The sequence below is a fragment of the Lygodium microphyllum genome, chromosome 5 (genome assembly GCF_053477565.2).
Source record: "Lygodium microphyllum isolate KBCC chromosome 5, Lygodium_microphyllum_v1.1.10, whole genome shotgun sequence".
In the NCBI taxonomy this organism is placed as follows: domain Eukaryota; kingdom Viridiplantae; phylum Streptophyta; class Polypodiopsida; order Schizaeales; family Lygodiaceae; genus Lygodium; species Lygodium microphyllum.
In genome coordinates, this window is record NC_141139.1 from 161,307,261 (window position 1) to 161,317,757 (window position 10,497).

At 41.2% G+C, this 10,497-nt stretch overlaps 1 protein-coding gene across 1 annotated transcript; it reads right to left on the minus strand.

Annotated features, from left to right (window-relative positions):
- Nucleotides 1-3,947: 3,947 nt before the first annotated feature.
- LOC148036609 (pentatricopeptide repeat-containing protein At2g39620-like) lies at nucleotides 3,948-8,465 on the minus strand. The gene is made up of 2 exons (XM_087678608.1): nucleotides 8,087-8,465; nucleotides 3,948-7,994 (listed from the first exon to the last, which is right to left on the minus strand). The coding sequence occupies exons 1-2, from the start codon at nucleotides 8,313-8,315 to the stop codon at nucleotides 4,816-4,818; spliced, it is 3,408 nt and encodes a 1,135-aa protein (XP_087534734.1). The 5' UTR covers nucleotides 8,316-8,465; the 3' UTR covers nucleotides 3,948-4,815.
- Between the last annotated feature and the right edge of the window lie 2,032 nt (nucleotides 8,466-10,497).

A 10,497-nucleotide genomic window follows, 5' to 3' on the forward strand; every position in this document is an offset into this window, starting at 1 on the left:
TGGCTGAATGCAAGCCTATGGAGACACCTCTTGATCAAAATGTCAAGCTATAGATTGATGTTGGGAATGACATAGAGAATGTGACCATGTATCGACAGATAGTGGGTAGCTTGCTATACTTAACTATTACCCATCCTGACTTATGTTATGCAGTGGGGCTAATTAGTCAGTTCATGCAGAAGCCTCACAAACCACATTTAGATGCAATCAGGAGGATCATGAGATATGTAAAGGGTACTACAAATTATGGGTTGTTTTATGCATATGGAAAATCCATTGACTTGACAGGGTTTACTGATGGTGATTGGGCTCGTTGTGCCTATGACAGGAGGTCAACCAATGGTTATGCATTTGGATTGGGCAGCAGTATGATTAATTGTTGGCAGAGTAAGAAACAACCTACTGTTGCATTGTCTAGTACAGAAGCTGAGTACAGAGGAACTGCCTTAACGGCTTGTGAAGCAGTTTGGTTGATGAAACTATTGAATACAGTTGGAAAGCAGAGTGAGATTGCATTGGAATAACCTCACTAGTATTATGTTGGCTAGCAATCCTATCTACCATGCTAGGTCCAAACATATTGAGGTTCACTACCATTTCATCAGAGAAATGGTTCTTACAAGGCAGATTGGCTTGATTCATCTGAAGACCAGGTAGCAGATATATTTACCAAGTCTCTTGGTAAAAGAAAAGCTCATATACTTCAGACACCTACTTGGAGTTTATCAGATAGTTTGAGTTTGAGGGGGAGTGTTAGAATATCAAGCTCATGTTACTCTTCAGTCAGTCTATCTTTATGTGTGTGATCAACATTAGCTGGATACAACTGTACATGTGTGTGACATTCAATAAGTCGGTGTAGTCAGTGACTTAACCATATTTAGTCTTGATTAGTCATACCTATGTATGCAAGTCTCTTTTAGTTAGTATGATGGAAGAATAATGGAAGAACAACAACAATGAGCTGAGGCTCATCTTCTACTCCACTCTGTCTCTCTCCCTCTCTTCCAACGCCGCCAACTCCAGAGGCCCCATCATCCATGCAATGCACTCCCCATCTAATGCGACAATGTCACCATGCAGGTACAACAAAGCAAGGATAGACCGCAACAGCCCCAGTCAAAAAGTGAATGCTCATTTGGAACCGTTCAAGAAAAGGCAACTGTGTAGGGCCAGAAGATGGATTTGTCCAACACGATATTCAATTTCAAAGATGGATCCGCCCATCAACCTCTCCTTGCACAAGGATCCATCCAACACGATATTCAATTTCAAAGGCATAAATCCCTCCAACACATCCTCAACCAAGGCTTGCCACCTAGCTACCCCATGACCACCATCCAACTCACCACCTAGCAATGCCATGGGATTAGCACTTGGCTAGGAGAGGGTAATGTTTACTGCAAAGCAGGGGAAGCGAAAAAAGAGGCATCAAGAGGAAAAGAGCAAGGCGGAAAAAAGAAAAAGGCACCCTACAAGAGAGTGAACCTGGAAAAAAACTAAATGCATGGGAACAACCACCAGGAGTCCAAGATGCAACCATGGAAGTTGCAAAGAAGCCAAAAGTAAGAAGGTGCACCTTTAAATATAAAGGCACAGTCAATGTCTTTGTAAAAGAGCGCCAAGCTCCCTCCTGTGCAATTTGTAACCATGAACGGGCGGTAAGACTAAGCTAGGAAGTTAGGGCAAAGGGAAAAAGAGCCTAGACCATGGCCGGCCATGTAAAAAGGGGATGGATGCCCGTGGGATTTTAGGGCATGTATATAAAGTTCAAAAAGGGAATGAGAACTCATTCTTTGGTGTATGGCAAAGTGGACTATTCTTCTTCTCTCCTTCTCTTCTCTTTCTTGTTTGCTTGTGAGTGCTTGAGGGAGGGAGTGTGAGTGAGTGAGGAAGTAAGTGTATGAGAGTGAGGGATCTTGGAGGTGAAGCCCTCCACCATCTCCCCTCTTCTTTTTCTTCTCTTCTCTTCTATTCTCTCGTCTCATGCGTGGCTATGGAGGATGGAGTTTGGAGAAAGAGTCTTGAGAACACTTGAGCTTGCATCACGAATCATGGAGCTATCAGAGTACTTGAGAGAGGAAGCAACTCAATTGGGCATCAAGGTAAGCTCACTACACTCGTATAGAGGTATAGTGTGTTGGCTATGTGAGAGGTAGCCATTAGTGCTTGCTTGAAACGCTTGAAGGAATAAGTAGTCCGTGGGTCTTGGCAGTTGAGCAAGAGCTCCCTCTACATGGATTGTTGTTTTTCTTCATGGGCTTGTATCCCCAATGACAAAGATTTCAATAGATGGTTCATGGGTACCTTTCAAGAGCACTACTCCCTAGTCTACTACACCTTTGTTAAAAAATGTTTTTACTAGGCCTTTCTTAGCTTCAAATTGAGACTTCTCATGTATACTTGGTTTAGTAGAAGCCTTTCTATTATCTTACATGGACCGTAGGCTTAACAAAAGATATTTTGCTCTCATAAAGTGCCCAATGCAAGTCTCCTTCCCTAGTCTTCATGCTATTTTCAAAGAAGATGACAAGAACATTGTGGCTTCAATTGATAGGCTATTGTAATCCCCTCTATATCATCGAAGCTGACGGGTGAATTTAGGGCTTGCATTTTATGGGCTAAAAAGATTGGATCTTTCAGAGGTCCAAGAAATTTAGGATAGCAGGGGGTTTGAGCTCGCCTATGAAGTCAACTTTTCTTGATAAATGCTATTTATGCCACTAAACTGGTCATTTCACAACTGCTAGAGCAAAAACAAGGATGCTATTGAAGAACCTAAAGAAAATAAAGATGGTGCTAAATCCAAAGAGGTTGGTGTAGAAACACTATACTTATTGTGGAAGCTATATATAAACCTAAAACCTCAAAGCAGCAAGTTAAGGGTAAGCAAGAAGTTGCTCTCACTAGAGATAGAGGCAATCTTAAAGTCAATGATGGCAAAGAGTTAGGATAAAGAGAGCATTGATTTGAAGGGATCTGTAGGCACTTCAAGTTTAAAAAACAACAAAGGAAAAAGAGATGGGAAAAACTCTAAGGATTCTCTTAAAGAACTTGCTCTAAGGGCTTAAGATTATACTAACATCTATGCCTCACTTAGAGATCTTGACCCTAATACTTAATGATATTTACTATGTGGAGAGATTTACAAGGAAATTTAACTCACTTAGCTAGAACCTTCATGGAATGTGCTCAAATAATAAGAAAAAAGCACGTCTATGGAAATCTTAGGAGATGCAAACCTAAAGTCATCTATGTACAAGAAATGAGACTAGAACGTGATGCAGGACTTGTTTGAGTAGTTATATGGCAAGGGATTCATGTTGGATGTCAAAATGTACTACTAGCAATGACTAATATTACAAAAAAAGGAGTAAAAAACGAGTCCTTTAAAATATTATGGTTTAAAAGTTGGGCTTCTTAGATTTTCCAATAGGAAAGAAATATACTAATATATATGGAGAGTAAATATTCGTTCCCCAAATCTTGTATTTTTTATTTTTAAAAATGCCAAGGGGATTAAGAAAAGGGAGAATGAATACAAATTGTGAGTATATCTATCCTCTTATAAACCCCGTATTTTTTTGCTGTCTTTCAATTTTTCTCTTTTTTCCTTTCACAAACTCAGTTTGACATGAAAGTTGAATAGCACACTCCTTTCCCTCTCTTCTCTTTTTTGGTAAATGTTCATCTACATTGCAGCTTTGTACTAAGAGTAATTAGCATTTTTATCACTTCGCTTCTCTTCAAATTTTTCTACTTGCCATTGTAGATTTTGGACATTGTGTAGGTGCTCATCTGTGTGTGTGTGTGTGTGTGTGTGTGTGTGTGTGTGTTCTCTTTTTTGTTATTTTTTCCATATGATTCAATGTCAATTCTAAATCCCACTTGTCTTTTTGCAAAGATCAAACTTTAAGCAAAGCATGCATCTGCCTCTCTTATAAATGTTTCTATAGGCAAGTTTTCACACTTCATAATGCTTTATGTTTTGGATATGATCACCATATTTGGGTCTCTACTAATGTTTTCGACTTATCTAGTGTGTAGGTGCAATAAAATATTACAAGGAAGCTACTACCTTGCTTAAAGAGTATATGTGTTCTAATGAGTTTTAGTGTTATTTAGGTAAGAGCAAACTTCTTTCTGTTGTATCACTATCTTGTTAATTCTTTAATTGATTTAGACAAAACCTGGGGCAGCAGACCCTCATCCCCATCCAATGAGACCATCACGGATGACTACCTCCAGCACCCTCCCCATTCCCAATTTATAATCTCCACCAACCAACTACCAATAACACACTTGAGGTGTGCAAATGAAGGTATCAATTGTTGGCTACCTGGTGAGTTTGCAGATACACTCTTGGGCAGCCACATCACGTGGCTCACTGTCATGGTAACACCACATTTTACCATCTTTTACGTACATCTCTCACATATTGGCAGCACTTGTATTGTGTGAACTTTCTTGATTGTCTTCTGCATGTCATCCTGATATTCCAAGCTCAGCAGAAGGGGTGAATCTCACATCCTTATTTACACCACCAGGCTGTCTTAAGTTTTCAGTTTAAAAACTGTGACAGCACAAGAAAGATTTTGCTTATACTCAACTTCAGGCTAGTCTTGAGTATGCCACCAATACTAAAAGCACCATGAAAGATTCTCTGCTGCATATGCAGCAAGACTAGCACAGATCAAGGGAGCTTTCATGCAACAGTGCTGTTGCCCATTATAAACTCTGAAACACACCCAAAGTAAACCTGAGGACACTACATGTTGCAAAATTTAGGATCAGAACATGGACTCTTCTGAAATACTAGACATCACGACTTGCATATCCTGGCTTCTGCCATGCTTCATTCTTTACTCTCATAGCCTCAACCTTGCCTGCATCCTCTAATCTGCCAGCATCTATGTAGATATTGCTCATACAGACATAAACTGCAGCATCTGTTTCATCCAATCGCACTGCATGTTCAAAGGCCAGCCTTGCAAGCTTCAAATTTCCCCATTTTTGACAAGCACCTAACACAGCATGCCACATTTTCAGAGTAGCAGAAAATGGCATCTCCATGATCGTCCTTAAAGCCTTGTCTAGATGCCCTACTCGGGCAAAGAGATCGACCATGCAACTGTGGTGCTCTAGAGTTGGGGCAATGCCATAGGCCACAGTCATGGTCTCATAATACATCTGGCCCTTGTCTACTAAACCTGCATTACTGCATGCATTAAGAACAATCGTGAATGTCACAAAATCTGGTCCTACACCTTCTATCATCTCATCAAATAAGTCAAAAACATGTTGCGCCTTTCCAAGCAGGGCATATCCTGTTAATAGTGCATTCCATGAGACCACATCTTGGACTGGAAGCTTGTCAAACACTTCTTGTGCTTCTGCAAGCAGGCCACACCTGACATACATATCCACCAATGCAGTGCCAACAACAAAATCTATTTCTAGCAAACCTTTTCTAACAATTTCAACATGTATTTCCTTGCCCTTCTCTGCAGCTCCTGTGTTCCCACATGCTTTTAATAGACATGTAAAGGTGACTGCATCTGGAAAGAAACCCTCAAGCTGCATGCACTCAAAACACTTTACTGCTTGCTGACCATCCCCATGTTGTGCATATCCTGCAACTAACGTATTCCATAAAACTGTGTCCTGTACAGACAGCCTGTCAAAGATTGCTTGTGCTTTTACAAGCAGACCACACTTGCAATACATATCTACAAGTGCACTACCAATAACAATATCCTTCTCGAGGAAACCCCCTCTGATTATCTCTGCATGTATTTCTTGGCCCTTGTTTGTGGCTCCTATGCTGCCACATACTTTTAAGATGCAAGACAAGGTGAATGCATTTGGTACAAGGCCATCAATATACATCTGTTCAAAACAATTCAGTGCTTGATCACCATCACCTTGGTCAGCATACCCAGCAATCAATGCACTCCACAAGACCACATCCCGTACTGAAAGCTTATAAAACACAACTTCAGCCTTGGCAAGCAGGCCACACTTTGCATACATGTCTACCAAAGCAGTAACAACAAAGGCATCCTTTTCTAGCACATCCTCTCTGACAATCTGAGCATGTATTTCTTGGCCCTTGTCTACTGCTCCTATGCTCGCACAGGCTTTCAAAGCACAAGCAAAGGTGACTGAGTTTGGAGAAAGACCCTCCAACTGCATCTGTTCGAACAAATTCAATGCTTGCTCACCATGCTCGTATCGGGCATATCCCGCAATCAGAGAACTCCATGATACCACGTCCCGGTCTAAAAGGTTGTCAAAAACTTCTTGTGCTCTTGCCAGCAGGCCACATTTGGCATACATATCAATTAATGCATTGGCAGCAACAATGCTTTTTTCCAACAAACCTTCACGGACAATATTAGCATGTATTTCCTGACCCTTATCTGCAGCCCCTGTGCAGCCACATGCTTTCATGACACAAACAAAGGTAACAGCATTTGGAGCAACGCCCTCATTTTGCATTCTTTCAAAACACATCAGTGCTTGCTCACCCTGCCCATGTTGGACATATCCTGCAATTAAGGCACTCCATGTAACCACATTACGAACTGGAAGTATGTCAAACACTCCTTGTGCTTTTGCAAGCAAGCCACACTTGGCATACATATCTACCAATGCAGTGCCCACAACCACATCCTTTTCCAATAATCTCTCTCTGATAATCTCAGTGTGGATGTCCTGACCCTTGTCCACTGCTCCTATGCTTCCACAAGCTTTCAACATGCAAGCATAGGTTGCTGCATCCGGAGAAAGGCCTTCAGACCGCATCCTCTTTAAGCAGTTCACTGCCTGCTCACAACACCCATGCTGTGCGTAACCTGTAATAAGTACACTCCATGAGACTACATTCCGAACTGGAAGTTTGTTGAACACGCCTTCGGCTTTTGCAAGCAGGCCACACTTGGCATACATATCTACCAAAGCAGTACCTACAAAAACATTTTTTTCTAAAAAACTATCTCTAGCAATCTCAGCATGTATCTCCTGGCCCTTTTCTATGGCTCCTATGCTACCACAGGCTTTCAAGATGCAAGCAAAGGTGAATGCATTTGGGCTAAGACCCTCAAATTGCATCTTTTCAAAACAACTCAGTGCTAGTTCACCACACCCATGCTGAGTATATCCTGCAATTAGTGCAGTCCATGAGACTACATTCCGAGCTGGGAGCTTCTCGAAGATTTGTTGTGCTTCACCAAGAAGGCCACATTTAGCGTACATATCAACCAACGCAGTACCAACAATGATATCCTCATATAAAAACCCCTCTCTGATAATCTCGGCATGTATTTGTTTACCCCTCTCTGTGGCTCCTGCACTGCTGCATGCTTTCAAGATGCAAACAAAGGTGACTCTGCTGGGACAGAGCCCATCATGTTGCATTTGTTCGAAACATTTGAAAGCTTGCTCAGGTTGCCCATGTTGGACATATCCTGCAATCAGAGCATTCCAGGAGACTATATCCCTTACTAGAAGCTTATCACACAAATCCTGGGCTTTTGCAAGTGAGCCACATCTGGCATACATACTAACAAGAGCATTGCCCAGATAAATGTTTTTATCCAATAAACCCAGCTTGACGACATCAGCATGTATTTTGCAACCTCTCTGCAGATCCTTTTTCTTCGAGCAAACCTTCAATAAAGCCACAATTGATCTAGAGAAATCAGTGTCATGTCCTACTGTCTGGTTGTTGCTCTTGATATGAATGCAGAACAAATCCTTCTCCCCATTCTCTTGCTCTACAATGTTAAATATTCCCTTGACCCTAGTTGTCTCCTTTTCCTTCTTCCCTGCACAAATGTGGTCATCATCATCTTCTTCTTCTTCCTCGTCTTCAGGTGTTGAAATGCTTCTTCCCAAGCCTTCTTGCACCCAGCACTCATCATATACATCCTTGATGCAACGCAACTCCTCGCTCAATTTTAACATGATGATTGGAGATGCAGAGCTGATCTCTGTATACATGAGTATACACATGCAACATGATGCATGGTATAAGCAGGAAATGGACAAAAGACGACTTTTTTTCTTAGATGAAGCTACTTACCGTATCGAGATGAATGCCCTTGGCCGAGATTGCTCTTCTTCCTTACGGCACTCAAAGATCGTCTATTTGCTGGTGGAGTTTTTGCTGCCGCACGGTGGTACTGGTAGCCAGGAACCCTGTCTTCTTCCTTCTTCTTCTTCTTCTGCGCGATCCTCGTCTTCTCAAGAGTGTCATTTGAAGAAGGAAGCGTAAACAGGAGCGAGTGTGCGTCTCCATAACAAGAAATCATATGAAATTGAGTATATCAGACAACAAGAATTCGATACCATAGCCTAGCTAGCAGCCTTCGTGATCGAAGCTCCTCTCTCATGTTCTCCCCTGTCTATCGAGATGGACGCACCTGAAGTCTTGCACCAATAGAGTAGTTAAGGTAATTGCCGTAAGGCTAGCAGTCGAATGAATCCCAAAATTTAGAGTTGAATATATAATGGAATTTTCGATAAATAAATAATATATAAAATTTTCGAATGAAGCTTGGAAAAAATATATAATCATGTAAACACAATGAAGATATTGGGAGTGTCATGGCCTGTGCTGCATCAATTGAATTTGGATATTGACCAAGGTATTTCTTTGCATTTACTACAATTTGCTTTTATTGTTCTTTGCTTTCATAAATGTGTTGTTGCTAATGTTGTCTTGTTGTTGTAGCACATACAATGTTGTATGAAGAAGTAAAGTCCGCATCTAAGGCTTCAATTGAAACTTTATCAGTAGTAGATGTGCAAATGAGGTCACTTGCTATCATTGACAACAATGCTTGTTGGAAAGCAACTTTGAGATAACTCCCCCCCCACCCCCCTGCCCAAACAAAAAAAAAACATATGTTTTTTATATATAAACAAATAGGTGCTATAGATTTGAGACTCTTTTGTACTTTCAAATGAACTACAAGTTGCCCAATACGCTCAACGGTTATTTGTGTTTGCAAATCCGGATACATGTTGTCATTGGTGATAGATGCTAACAAAAGAAATCTATTTGAAGATCGAATGGCACTATGATCATTTGTATTTTGTTGGTTTTATGTTCACATAGTCTAGCATGAAATTTCAATGTTTTGCCTATGATCTCAATTATGTGAGAAATAATAAGAGAGGGTTGTGTGTACATTGTGCATTGGAAGAAGTGAGTTTAAGGTTTGGTGTGTAGTTAATGGGAAGGGTGGAGAGAGAGAGAGAGAGAGAGAGAGAAGGGGGGTTGAGGGGGAGTTAAAAATAGTATTGTGTTGCAAGTACCCTTAAAACCCACACTTGTGCTAGTAAGGAGGAAGGCTATTGCAATAATACATGGTGGATACATATGTAGTATTGAGGAATGAAGGCTTGCATGATGTCATTAGAATCAATGAACCTTGCATGGAGAACTGAAAGGTGAGAAGGATCGAAGCTTGCACTCGAGAGCTATAGCAGGAGAGCAAGAGCAAGAAAGAGAGAGACAAGAAATGGGAACTCCAATAGTCACAATGTGTGACCGAGCCTTCCTTTATTCAAACTGTCACTAAAAGAATAAAGAAGGTATATTTGGTTGGGAGGTGAGTAAAACACACAAGAAATTTTCTTCTCTCTCACACACATAAGGTTGTGGCCTCTATTGCACCAACTAACCTTGAGGAGATTGAGGATTTAAGATTCTCAATGGTGCATTGAGTCAAGGGCTTAGCTGAGCAATGGTCATGGCTTTTTTAACCTTAGAATGTCCTGACATGGCGGGCATTTATTGGCAGCACTTATTCAAGATGCATGGGTTTCAATTCTTAGGATGTGCCCCCTATGCTTTCAAGGACACTCTTATATAGAAGATACGTTTTTTGAGGTTGAGAGTGGGTGATGCTTGTGACTACAAGAATCGCATTTGTCTTAAAGCTTTAGGCTTAAATTTGTGTGCTTGTGGTCCTTCAAGTGTTGTCCCTTGGCTTTAATTGTGTCTTATCGTGAGGAGAGTGTGTTAGGGTAAGGGGCTTGATTATTGTGTGTTAGGGTAAGGGGATTGATTATTGTGTGTCTCCAAGGAATCCTATTACTACCTACAAAGCCTAATGAGTATGGGTGCTCATGTTGAATAGTACCTATGCAACAATGGTGCCCACATGTCATGCTATGCTTAGGTTGACTTGATTGGGTTCCACTAGGTGGGCGGTGGTGGCCGGGGTAAATGTTGCACCTTGCCATACCTTGCAAGTTCCTATAGGGCACAACTTTGAAAATCCTAAGAAATCTTAGGGCATGAGGTGAGATGCAAGCCTAGTAGTGTAAGGCCGAGGGTGTTATGCCTCAACACAAGTGGATTTGTGCATCCTATGGCACCTCAATGACCACTAGGATTGCCCTTCTTGTAGTTGTGTGGACTAGTAGCCCAACAATGATCATGTGATGGAGCAAGAGTACACCATGGCTATCAACTTATGAATG

What these genes read in the sequence shown, in the direction of transcription:
- LOC148036609 (XM_087678608.1), bottom strand. Translation starts at nt 8,315, where the DNA reads ATGATTTCTTGTTATGGAGACGCACACTCGCTCCTGTTTACGCTTCCT. An exon ending in AGGGCATTCATCTCGATACG is followed by an intron (nt 7,995 to 8,086) that starts GTAAGTAGCTTC and finishes TCATGTATACAG; the next exon opens with AGATCAGCTCTGCATCTCCA.